The 13505-nt window shown below is 40.6% G+C and overlaps 1 protein-coding gene across 1 annotated transcript in view; it reads left to right on the top strand.

Annotated features, from left to right (window-relative positions):
* Nucleotides 1–13151, top strand: part of LOC142383195 (tryptophan 5-hydroxylase 1-like) — a 50819-nt gene extending 37668 nt beyond the window's left edge. Inside the window, exons 9-11 of the mRNA XM_075469178.1 lie at nt 11886–11981; nt 12434–12567; nt 12950–13151. Coding sequence (XP_075325293.1) covers nt 11886–11981; nt 12434–12567; nt 12950–13151 — 432 coding nt within the window. The remainder of the gene's footprint in view (nt 1–11885; nt 11982–12433; nt 12568–12949) is intronic.
* The last annotated feature ends 354 nt before the right edge of the window (nt 13152–13505 follow it).

The following is a 13505-nucleotide window of genomic DNA, read 5'->3' as shown; positions in this document are numbered from 1 at the left end:
ACGTTTCCTTGGTGACCGGCTGGGTGACGTTTAGTCGGCTGTTCTTCTTGGGCCGGGCGGTGTGATTTAGCAAACACTCGCGTGTATCGGACCAGACTTTTATAAAAAAAGGGAAGTCTAAAAAAATGGGAATTAATAGTTACGGAGTAAAATAGAGAGAGGACAGAAGAGTTGCGGGGAAAGGCAAGATTACAAGAGGTCAAAAATTGTAAGCATAAGCTTAGGGGACAAAGGGAGTGGTCAAGGCTTGGAGGACCACAGGGAGGTCCCAGAGTTGCGGATTTTGAGAGTAAACAGTAAGAGCGAGCTAAGAGGGGAGAGATGGTAGATATGAGAGAGAGAATCTCTGGTGCGCTCGGGTTTTAAACTCGAGGTCACATGTCAGCTTTCGTCCAATCAGCGTTTCACTGTCCCCCAACCCAAAAAGCTAAAAAGGGGGGTGGAACTGAGAACAAAAGGGAAAATTCTATCTTTCAAACGCATTTACCTACGTTACACTGATTTATACAATATAATGTTCCTAACAGACAATATTGTCGCATAAAAGCAGGCATAAACACAAATATGAGCATGAAACACTTATTAGCATACAATACTTCATATTATCATGACAAAAATGGTAATGACAACTTTGCTTGCTGTTAACTAGAATGATCTGCGGCTCCTTGAGTGATACCTGTGGGATTAACACCATTGGGTTATTTATTGTACATAATGAGAACATTAAAACATCCTTAGTTATGAGTGTCCTTGGTCATTAGGCTGACAGAGTGGAAAGTGTCCGTCATCTATGTCCACTGGGTGGTGCTGTGGTTCCATGGCAGAGTTTCTATTAAATCCAATATTCCATAACTTGGTAAATACTCCATGTAAAAGAATGGCGAATGTTTCAAAATGATCTGTAGATTTATGCAGTTCCGATTTTAACAGTTTTATTCCAGGAGAAAGTGAGGATTATGGTGAAAGTTCTACTTTCTAGAAAATAGAGAGTTGAACATTCCTTTGTAACAGGCCAGGAAAGAAGAGCAAGCCTGGTTTGTTTCTCTGTCAGAGGGTGTCAGTTTGCATAATTTATTATGCGTGGCTGGCGTGGAGGAGAGAATCTCACAAAGAGACTCCAGTTGGTCGGAATTCACATCTGGGTCCTTATCTTCTTTAGGTAATCCGTTGAAAGGGTCATAAACAGTGAAATGTTTTCGATGTCAAGACATTTGAAAAAGGGGGGAAGGTTAATGTAAACATCTCCGTTCTCTGTCTTTCCTGAGAGCACGCTACACAGTCAAGCACACATTTCTATTTTACTGACTTTAGTAGTTTTGATTTAAAAAAAAAAGAGAAAGTTTAAGTGTTTGTAAGACATAACCTGTCCTGGTTTAAAATGATAAATTCAGTATACTGTGGCGAGCGTGAGGTGGGGATGGGATAATGCCCCAATAGTTTATATTTTAATTAAAGAAAAAGGAAACCAAAAACCGACAACGCCACCCCAGGGTGTAACCCAGGGAAAGAAATGGAAATCTATGAATAAAGTAAATTACTAAATCTAAACAAAGGACAAACACAAGTTCGTTACACTGAGCAGGCAAGAGACGTGTTTCCAAAGAATATCCAAAAGTTTATTTTGAATCACTATTAAAAACAGTTCAAATCTACTAGCTAAAAAAGGTTACCTTATCTGCACAGAATACTGTATCTTCCAGGGCTGGGGCCTTCGTGCTCAAGGTGAGGGGCGGAGTGAAGGTATCAACTTAACATGGGAGCACCGCAATCCACATTTAACACACAAGCACAAGGGCAAAGCAAAAGAAAAGGGAGTGAATGGGGCACTACACACACACACACGAAGGGACACCATCACCAAAAAGGGTTCACCAGTGAGGCCCTCAGCACCTGGAATCACAAAGATGGACAGTTAGTGAGAGACCGAAAATATATCCAAAACAGTAAATAACGTTCCAACACAAAGATGGAAAAGAAAGGGATAATGACTTCAAAGTAATATTATACAGACTTAACTCAAGAAACTAATCCATTAAATTTTCTAAATAACATAAAAAAAGGAAGAAAATCTCCCCTGCTGTCCACCTCCTGTTGCTTCAGGTAGCTAAATCCTGACACACACTACAGAGCAGGGATACTCGATAACCGTAAAGCCACAGCGTGCTATGTCCCAAAGAAAAAGCAGTTGATTGCATCCCTATAAAGCAGCAGCAGCCCTAGACGCAGAGCGATTCAACTCGTGGTAGCCGGTTGCCGAGTCCTCAGCATGGCATAGTTCCGGCACCGAGAGGGGAATGAGCAGACGTTGCATACCGCTCCGTCCACCTGCCAGCGCATAAACACGTCATTAATTAGCGTGCACGGATGGAAAAATCGGCACGCCCAGGGTCGGACTGGGAAAAATAAAAAATAAAAAAAAAATCCAAAAATTCCTGTTTTTCCCATAGATGACAAACACACATTATTAAGCTCAATGAGAGTCGTGTTGTTGCAGCACCTGAAAAACAGCCCAAACAATTAACTACAATAATAATAATAATAATGACTTGGTTTTATATAGCGCCTTTCAAGTAACCCAAGGTCGCTTTACAAAAAGGAGATGGGGCTAGGGAATAGAGGAAAGAAGAGGGGAGTGGGTAGAAATGGGGATGGGGCCAAGGTGATTAAGGACCATAGGCCTCAGTGAATAAGTGGGATTTGATGTGCTTTTTGAACGTTTCCAGTGTGTATAACGCTTAATGAAGTCTCTACAGTCAAAAATCAATAAAAAGTGCCGTATTGCATCAGTAAAATAAATAGCTAATAATTAGCAAATGTAGACTCGATAAATACATTTAAAAATCGTATATTTAAAAAATAAATAAATAAATCAGAGGCCACCAGCCCAGATGTGGACCGGCCCACCAGGCAATATGTGCGGCATTTGCCCGGTCGCACATATTGCCAGTCCAAGCCTGGACGCACCATAAATAAACATACCTGTGCGGTTGAACACCAGAAGAGAGAAGAATGCATAGCGTCTGCACAACCTGCAGCCAGGTAACCCAGAAGAAGAACACATGCACCCGTTGCCAGAGAGAGAGGGCAGATCTACTAATCCCTCTTCTTAAATGCTGGGCAATTAAAGGGGACAATACTGTTGGCGGGGAGAACTACAGGGAAAGCAATCATCCTGCTACAATACCATAAAACATTTTAATTACAAATAATGGGAAGCTTATTATAGTGTTGATGGAGGTGATTGGCATAAAACCAGTGGTCTTTGCTTGGATTGAAAGTGGCAGGGTAAGAGAAGCTCAGGCGCACAAGCAGTCACCAATCGGAGGCTGTTGAAGCGTCCTTCCGTAAGACACTTAACCACACATTGTCTATCTGTCCATCGGTGAAGGAATGCATTCAATAAAAGCATAAAAGCACTGGCTAAGATGTGCTTTATGAGTGTTTCAGTGAATGTGGCATATATTGTTAAAGCACTTTGAGTGGTCAACTAGACAAGTACTATACAAGTACAGTCTGTTTATTACATCTCACTCTTATAAATCCATCCATCCATTTTCTATACCCGCTGAATCCGTCGGTCGGGTCGCGGGGGGCTGGAGCCTATCCCAGCGGTCATCGGGCGAGAGGTGGGGTTCACCCTGGACATGCCAGTCCATCACAGGGCCAAATGAGACAAACAACCACTTTCACTCTCACTCCTAAGGACAATTTTAGACACACCAATTAACCTAACATGCATCTTTTTGGACAGTGGGAGGAAGCTGTAGAGAACCCACTCATACATGGGGAGAACATGCAAAATCCACACAGAAAGGCCCCAGCTGGGAGTTGAATCTGGAACCTTCTTGCTGTGAGGCGATGGTGCTAACCACCACACCACCGTGCTTCTTAGAAATATAGTCTATAAAATTAAAGAATGAACATAAAATGTTTTTTTTCTAATCAAAACCAGGCTTCTCAAAGAAGAGTATGTCAGTCTCTATGAAAGCCATGACATACATATGCAGAACAATACTCTTCAAAACAGATGCTCCATTTATTTCCTGTTATAACAGCTCACACCAGCAGTGAATGGCCACACATCAGTGCTCTGTGATTAGAGCTGTAACAAAATCCGGGTTATCCGGTTTTCAACCCGGATAAATACGTCACCCGGGCAGACCGGATGGTGGCATGCATTTGATCCGCCTTAAAAAAAAAATAAAAATAAAAAGAATAAAAAATGATCCGCCCAAGTCGAGCCAGACGGCATTTCATTATGTCAACAAATGGCAGTTACAGCGCTCTTGCACCTTTGTCGTGAGAGAAATGATGAAACCGGAATATATATCCCTCTTTAGTTGCCTACTAGGCTACAGTCATTCTCTAGCATGGTGTTCAGTCACGAACACACAGTCACAGACACACACTGAGTGAAACGAAACCTAACTCCCGCCCCGTTTGTCACGAGCCCGTTTGTTGGTTAAGTGAGCCATGCCCCCTACTGATCCGTCCTGACTTACGATCCATCCGGACGGGACGAATCCCCGCTGACTCGTAACTGCTCGCTCGAACGGCTCACTCTGCTCGCGCTCGGCTCTTATTATTCAATAAAAACACGACTTATGTTCCAACTTCGTACCATTGCATTTTTTTCTCTAGTTAAGCCAGCGCCACTTCATGACGGATCCTTGCTCGGTCAGATCGTATATTGAGTTGTTTCTGTGTCAAGGAAGCGGGTGCCTGAGTCTGGCGAATCATGCTGGCTCTGGGTGACTCACGGCCAGTCGAGTCACGCGGCAGAATCGAAACTTAAAAAGATCCGAGTTGGCATGGATTCGCTACTTGCCCGTCTGACCGCTGAGTCACCCAGAGCCAGCGATTCACATATCAAACTTAATTGTAAAACTGATAAAGACAAACAAATAATGGGGTTTGAGGAATTACTGTAGCTTTACAATCCTATCAGAAATATTGCTCTTCCAGTAAGTCACCAGGTTTGAGTTCTGTCAGAACCACTCAATGACAACAGTATGACATTGTTGGCAATGAGAAGTCGGTGGAGCAGGGGAGGTGGTGGGTGCAAGCAGAAAGCAAAAAGAGCAGTGACAGCAACCAAGTTTAAATGAAGCGCCCCAAATGCCAGCATCCAATTGCGAGCAGCAGCTGATTACCCATAAGCGCAGTTGGTTTGTGGACAGCCATAAGGGTTGGGTCGGCGTCAGCCAATAGGCAAAGGGCGCGTTGACTACGTGGTCTGCCAGAACTATCGCGTTGCTCCATTTCTGTCAGAACCACTCTCGTCAAAACGAGACGAGAAACAGAGATAAATTTCAGAAGCTTATTCTGAATGCATACAATTGTGTTTGGCGATATGGCTGGTTCGGAGGAAGTTCCCGACTTTTCCATGAGCTCCATGGAAGCCAAGACAGGGAACAGCAGCATCCTCAGGTGGAGTGCCTTTCATTTGCTGTAAAGGCAACAACCCATCAAAGTAGTAGTAGTATTACAAAAATAATTATTAAACCGCGACTAAGCTTGACGTTAAAAGGTGGAACTGCCGTAGGCCTACATTAACAAGACTGAAATGTGATGCGAGTATTTAATTGGGGCAAGCATTGAACTCAACCACTTAGGTACACCATAAAATATATAGTCGGTCTCCACAGCAGCGACAGAGCTTTGCGGCAGGGCAAAGCAGAGCAAGATCCGAGCAAAGCAGAGCAAGATCCAAGCAAAGCAGAGCAAGATTCAAGCAAAGCAGAGCAAGATCCGATCCAAGAACAGCAAAACGATCCAAGCAAGCAGAGCAAGATCCAAGCAAAGCATACATGTATATATGTATATGTGTGTGTAAATTAGTAAAGAACCAAGTCTTCTTCCAAGGAATCTTAACTTCCACAGTTTAATTCATCTTTGCCCTCTATCGGTATTAAAGAAATCACCACCTTATTCAGGAGAGTGGGATCATGCCAGTCTTTAATTTCCTTATAACAAGTTTTTAAGTACGTACTTAGACAGAAAAACTGTCTGAAACCTGCTGCTATATTTGTTTTAGATTGAAAATAGCTTTTTTTAAAAATTTATTTGTCCGTATTTTGGCAATTAATAACATATTTTCCCTTTAGGTTACCTCAGGCAATTTTATCAGGTGAAAAAAAGTGTTGTGAGTACAGATTTTTGTAAAAAAAAAAAAAAAGGTAGAAATGATTTATGTTTATCATCTGATTTGTGTTCTATTTTACAAGTGTAAGGGATCTTTTACTTTATGTTTAAGTTTCTGCTTTGTTGCCTTTTTAATTAATAAGCAAGAAGCTGATCTAGCTGATTTAGCTGATCTTAATTTAGATTTTTTTATTTTTATGTTGATTTTAATTTCTTTAGTGCACATTTAGTTGAATTAGTTATTTTTCTTGTAAATTTCACTTCATTCACCTTGTTCCAGAGGTTGTTTTATGTTTCTTGTCCAATTTGTTTAATTTTATTTGCAGTTGATTTTTTTTGTTGTTGTTGTTGTTGCTGCTTGACTAGATTTTAAAGAAAAGGGGCCTTGTACACGGCTTTGTTTTTATATATATATCACATCTTATATATAATCTTACCATTACACTAGTTAACATAAAGGGCATATATGTTACCACCTTTCATGTGGGTGACCTGGGTTCAAATCCCCTGCATGGAAGGTACTAACTCCACCAACCCCTTACCCTACCAGTGTAAGTTGCTTTGGACAAAAACGTCTGTTGAATACATAAAAATCAAACCTCACAACCACAGAAGTATGCCACAGCATGCAATTAAAAAGGAAATGTGGCATGGAGTGTCACGTTTTCCAGATGGCTTTTAACAAATGGCCCACTAAATGTCTATAAATTGTGGAAAGTTGAGGGCTGTAATTTTGAAACATGGAGACAGTAGAATAGGCAAACCTGGAGGGACGTACACCTCAAGCTCATGTTTTTAAAAAATTCAGGAAGGATGGAAAATTACACGGATATATTATGATATAAGATAATAATGGTGTATTGGACAAAGAGCTACAAATTAAAGAAAAAAATAGAAAGGGTGTTGATTAGTAGGGGCCGCTTAATAAATAAAAGGTGAAGCCCAGAGATAATAGTCAGACAATTCTGGAAATGTTTCACTGCATGTTATGGGCAAATTAAATGTTCCCTGCTTGCACTTTGCTGTCTACAGAAGATTATTTTTGACTTCTCTTTTGTCTTCATTAAATTCTTACGACTATTTTTAAGAACTTACAAGAACGGAGTCTGAACCTGCATGCCAGTTGACCATGAGACAGGGAATGTAGTGACGACAAGATTAAGTAGTGGCACAAGCATCAAGCACAAGCACAAGCATCTCACAACATAGTTGGAGATACTTGATACTTCCCTGTTATCATTTTTATTAATAATCTCTTTTATATCTTTTTTAAGCTGTTGTCCCATTTGTTTTAAATTTCTGTTAAGCCTACAAATAGTCTGCTTCTTTTCAGGTTATAATGTAAGAGCCATGTAATTTGGGGCATGATCAGATAGATTCAGCATCTTAATGTACCATTTAATTAGTTAAATCACCCCGAAACATTTATAAAAAAGCCTGGAATATATCAAATTTTGATATGAAAAAAGGAAAAGTCTTTTTTTGTGGGGTTCAGATCTCTCCACATGTCAGAGAGGGCTAGCTTTCTCATCATTATTTCCATTTCTATACAATGTCATCTCAAGGCACTTCAAAGATACGGTCCAATTCAAGCCAATTACAATCCAATTATTTGTAATACAATCATGATCCAATCAAATCCATTTAATAAAATTGCAAATATGTCCCAATTCATATAGAGCCATTTTAGAAAAGTTCCCTGGCTAAGGAAACCAACAGATTGTATCAAAATCTCTCCTTAAAAACAATCCCCCATTCTTAGCATGCACAACGTGAAGATGGAGAGAAAAAACTCCCTTTAAACAGCAAGAAATCTGTGACAGAACCAAACCAAGGCAGGGCGGCTATCTGCCTCAACTGGCTGTGGGTTGAGAAGAACAGTAAGCCCTAGCCCTAGAGCAGCATAATTATGGGTTTCAGGGTCACCCAAAATTTCTTGCAAATAGCCACAAGGTAACGTCAATCTCCCTTCAGTGGTCCTCTATTTTTTAAGATATGTATTCAAAGTCAAGATACTGGACTACTAGCTGTGAGTTTATGTGCAGGTTAAAATTTTTGCCAGGGTGACATTTTCCCTTTCACGTGACTGTGAGTTCACATGTGAGTTTGCTGTTATATGGAAAAGTGATTGATGGATCGGAGAGGGTGCTGATTTAAACCCTTTGCTGGTTAGGTTAGGAATGGTTAGGAAGTTACGGGTTAACAATATCATAATGATGGGGAAACGTAGACATCAATGGGGCACAGTTGGGCTAAATTCCGCTGAAAACAAATTTGTCAGTAATGATGACTGCTTTTTTTTTAATACTGTCGAAGTCTTAAAGATGAACTGAAACGAATGTTCATCTATCATTCAAATGAAATTTTTGTCTTTTTCTAAAACCATCAATCCAACTTGAACTAAATTTTCCGGGCATAACTTGTTAAAACGGCCATTTAAAAATGTGAATTGTGGCCTTTGGTGCGAAATTGGCCACATGACCGTGACGTCATAGGGTTGACTCCCTTATTTGCTAGTATGGCTGGCTGTGATAATAACATACATTTGATGGACCTATATCTCATAAAGGAACCAAAATTCTGATACAAACATCAGCAGGTCGAAAGAACACACCTCTAACATTATGTGGAAAAACTTTCGTTGAATTTAAGCCACACAAATCGATTTAATATCTATACTGTAGAGGCTCTCTGCACCTCCCGTATGGGTAATGGAAATGAAAGTTACCATTTTCGGCACAGGATCGGCGGGCAAAAAACAGCCATCGCTCCTACTACACGCTGATTATTATTAAGATGTTATCAATCAAATGACACAATAGTGTATGTTTGCTGTGGTAAACTGGAAAAGATTTGAACATGCCGGTTTCGCAGATATGGCATTCTGCTGCGCTGTCTTTGACACATTGAAACCTAACGAAGGGGCACTTTGAAATCCAGCCACTTAAAAAAAACGTATTTGATAATAACATGGTTTTAATATAAGCTTAATAAACAATGGCGTGCATTAACGGGTCGGAGATCCTGTGCGCGGCCCCATCTGCGGATCCTCACGGGTCGGCGGCAGGGAGGTGGGCACCCGGCCTCGGCACGACTGACAGCAGCCATCGGTAGGACTGATCCACGGAGCCTCGGATGTCGTAGCCGGCGCAATCACCGGAGAGACCAGACAGCAATTCTAGCTGGATATGTGTGTGGACCGAAGAGAAAAGCGAGCAGTCCCCTGCTTCCGAGCAGCAATTCAGGTGCAGCTATCGGCAGGCGGCAGCACGCTGTGATACGGTCCACCGTGCTCTCAGCCAATAGCAGTGGTCGACACTTGCCTCTCAGAAGCGAACAGTAAGCGAACATTATTATATATAAAAAAAACAAGTCCAGTAATGTCCGATCTGGAAATTTCAGACTCACCTGTCTTCGCGCCCGAGCAGTAGTTCGAGCAGGGACAGTCTCCGTCGGCACACCAGGTCCAGCGATGTCAATAGTTGGAACAGCTTCAGCTAAAAGACGTCTCCTATTCCCAACCATTCCCGCGATCTCCACATTTTTAGTGAAACAGTTGTGATGGAAATGTACGGAGCACAACACGGATGTTGAGGACACTTCAAAATCACGACGATGCCTCCGTACAAACTGTATCCACCGTGCTCTCGTCTTTGCCTTCTCCTTGTCAGCCTCAGTTCCAGTAGTTTTTGGTTTGGGAAACATGTGCAGAGAGATCCCTTCAGTGAAGCTGCTATTTTTGAAACTAACACCATTTGTTCCTCCAGCAACACAATATTTTCTGCCGTGCTTTGATGTTTTAGCCATAGATGCCGCCATTACAGTTAGACTACGAGAACTTCTGTGTCAACCCTATGACGTCACGCATTAAAAAAAGAATTCGCACAAATAGACAAAATGTGGCTCCTTTTGAGCCCGTTTTAACATGACTTCCCGGATAAATTATTATCCAGACAATATCTCATTTTAATCGCAAGGCTTGGAACCTTTAGAATCAGCAGCAAAAACTGTGAAATTCCAACAATTAAAATTCGTTTCATAAGCACTTTAAGGGGTGGATTAGACACTGATGAGCCTTTTGGTTATTGAGGAGACAATGATTTGACAAATACTAACCCCACCAAGTTGTTGTCCCTCTTCTTAACTAATTTCTGGACACAGATAAATTAAACTAGAGAAACTGCTGTTCCTTCGAGCTTTAATTGTTTAAACCCCTTTTATTCAATCTGTCCCAAACTTCATGGAGAAACGTTTTCAAACCTAAAAGGCCGTGGCGACGCCTCAAAGTTCGATGACTCGCCATCACTTGCCACAAAACAATGAAGTCGCTTATAACTCCCACATACATTATCCAATCTGTCCCAAACTTCATACGGCAAATGCTGGACCCAGCCTAAACGCGTACATATTATCATAGTGACATCCACCTATAGGACCACCTGCTGGTGGTTGGAAACGTCTTTTTTTATCCACACCTCGCATTTGATTGAACTCCTCCTACAGATTTAATGGTAACAGTTCCAAACTTGGCCAAGTTACTCTTAAGACATGGGGGAAAAAAATCATGGAGAAACGTTTTCAAACCTCAAAGGGCGTGGCCGTGGCCAGGCGGTGAAAATCGTGTGATGGCGTTTGTGATTTGAAAGCCTTATCATCATTGCAAGGTCATGCAACTTGGCACACACGTCCACCCTGACGATCTCGTACGTATGTAAAGGGTATCGTGTGTGGGCGGAGCAAAATGGCTCATTGGCGCCCCCTACGATACTTAAAAATTGTCCCTGCAATGGGGTTAGTTTCGCGAGGGACGACGAAATTCAGTACACTCATTCATCATGCCCAGATGCACTAAAAAGTCTCTTGCCGCCATGGTCCTCCGTCCACAGGAAGGTGGCCATTTTGTATGGAAGGTGCGTTTTTGTGCCATTTTTGCCAGATTCCATGCCTTGCATGTGATCAAACTCGTCCTACAGATTTAATGCTACAGGCTTCAAACTTGGCCAGTTTACTCTTAAGACATGGGGGAAAAAAAATCATGGAGAAACTTTTTCAAACTTGAAAGGGCGTGACTGTGGCAACACCTCAAAGTTCGACGACTCGCCATCACTCGCCACAAAAAATGAAGTCAACCTGACAACCTCGTACGTATGTAAAGGTTATCGTGTGTGGGCGGAGCAAAATGGCTCAGTGGCGCCCCCTAAAAATTTTCAAAAACCCTTCCGCATTGAGATTATTATTTGCTCGTACGTATGCAGAGGGTATCATGCGTGTGGGCAGAGCTGTGCGACTACGGCGTCCAGCGTGTGTCCCGACTTGCCCACAGAATCGGTCTTTTAGTATTTAGAAAAGCGCTTTTACATAAAATGTATTATTATTATTAAATACATCAAATCAAATACCTGTAAACCTTCAACAAAAAACTTTTTTAATCTTTGGTATTATTTTTGTTTTTTTACAGTTTCCTTTTACTAGAAAGCATTTAAAATGGTGACTTTCTGCACAAATTTGAATTTCATCAAAGTAGTTGTAGAATTGTGTGTAGTGCATGTTAAGGCCATTTCAGGCTAACCAGTCAGAATGTTTTTTTTTTTAAAAGGAGCAGCCTTTCTTTAGAAGATGAAAGAAGAAGAAAAATAAAGGGACAACTACCAGTGTCCCAACAACAAAAAATTTAACACCTTTTTGCAGTGCTTTTAAATTATTCTGGGATGAAGTAATATTTTAAAACCTGTTTGTTTTAGTGTTATTTCTTCACAGTGGAGTTTGGACTATGTAAGCAGGATGGCATGCTACGGGCTTTTGGAGCTGGACTCCTCTCCTCCATCAGTGAATTAAAGGTGACATATGTCCTGCAAAAATACATCATGACTTCTACTGTATATATGTTAAAAAAGACACAAGGTTTTTAATAAGTTGTGTTGGAATCTTCTTTCCACATTATTAATATTTCATTTGTTAACACGAGCCCACTGAATGTAATTATAGTGACAGTATCTTTATTTGTTTATATTAATCAACAATTTGCCAATCACTGGCCATAACTAGTAAAACATGCAGCCATAATCTTACCAAGAATACTAGACTTTTATCTTATATGGTCACTTGTATAATTTATCTTGAAAATTAAGAAAACAAACACTTGAGAATTCTACATTGATGACTGGTTTATCGTTATAGCATTCAACCTAAATTGTGTTTATCTACATGCCAGGTTAAGTAGGGAATTCTCTCAATATGTCTTTTGAATTATTTAAATATCTGACCACAAACTTAATCTTTCTCCTTTTAGCATGCTCTGTCTGGCAAGGCCAATATCCTTCCATTTAACCCTATTCCTGCCAGTAACCAAGAGTGCCTGATAACCACGTTCCAGGATGTCTATTTCGTTTCTGAAAGTTTTGAGGAAGCCAAGAACAAAATGAGGTATGTAGAACTCTACTCATAATGTGATTACAATCCATTGTTATATCAGTATAAGTTAATAAGTGCTCTCCTGAAAAGTGTATTTGTATATGTATATACATGTACATATATGTACATTTAAGAATTATTCCTTGATAAAAAGCATCTACTCAGTCCCAGCAAATTAGTCTCTATGTTGTGATAATGAAAAGACATCTGGATCGCAGCCGGTTAAATTGATATTGAACTTCTTTGGTGGGAAGAGTGATCCTTCTTAGAATTTTTTTTTTCTCATGGAGCTGATATTCAAGTTGTAATTTTCCTTCTATAATACTGAAATGATATAAAAAATACTTGATGTTCAACTTGGCTAATGACAGTATTGATTGTGATTTATTTGCAGGGAGTTTGCGAAGACCCTTCAGCGTCCATTCACAGTGCACTACAACCCCTATACACAGAATATGGACATTCTGAGGGACACCAACAAAATCAATAGCATGGTAAAAGACATCCGGTATGAGCTGGACATTGTAGAAGATGCACTGAGTCAACTAAACTACCGCAGGACAGCAGGAAAGAAATCAACAGTTTTATCCATTTGAGTAACTGTCATTGAATTGAATTGAACTCAACTGAAGGGAATTTAAATTAATTATAGCCTGCCTTTTCATGATAAAAAGTCACTGTATAGGGGTTACACTGTGGTAGAGTAGGACCTCTATTACAGTTATTTGTTGCAAAGGGGCTAAAGAAGCCTCTAAATGAATATTCTCCATTGTTTTATCACTATGTTGATGATTAAAGGGTGTGCAGTGGTGTTGATTATGTTTAGTAACCTTTCCAACATTCTTCTTTGCACAATCAGCAGAAGACCCCAGCACAGACCAGCTTTCTTTATCAGTTTGTTGCTCTAATGCTGCTACCTTAACAAATTGCTGAAAAGCAAATTGCAATAT

The sequence above is a fragment of the Odontesthes bonariensis genome, chromosome 1, assembly GCF_027942865.1.
Source record: "Odontesthes bonariensis isolate fOdoBon6 chromosome 1, fOdoBon6.hap1, whole genome shotgun sequence".
In the NCBI taxonomy this organism is placed as follows: domain Eukaryota; kingdom Metazoa; phylum Chordata; class Actinopteri; order Atheriniformes; family Atherinopsidae; genus Odontesthes; species Odontesthes bonariensis.
This window is presented reverse-complemented; position numbering and strand designations above follow the sequence as displayed.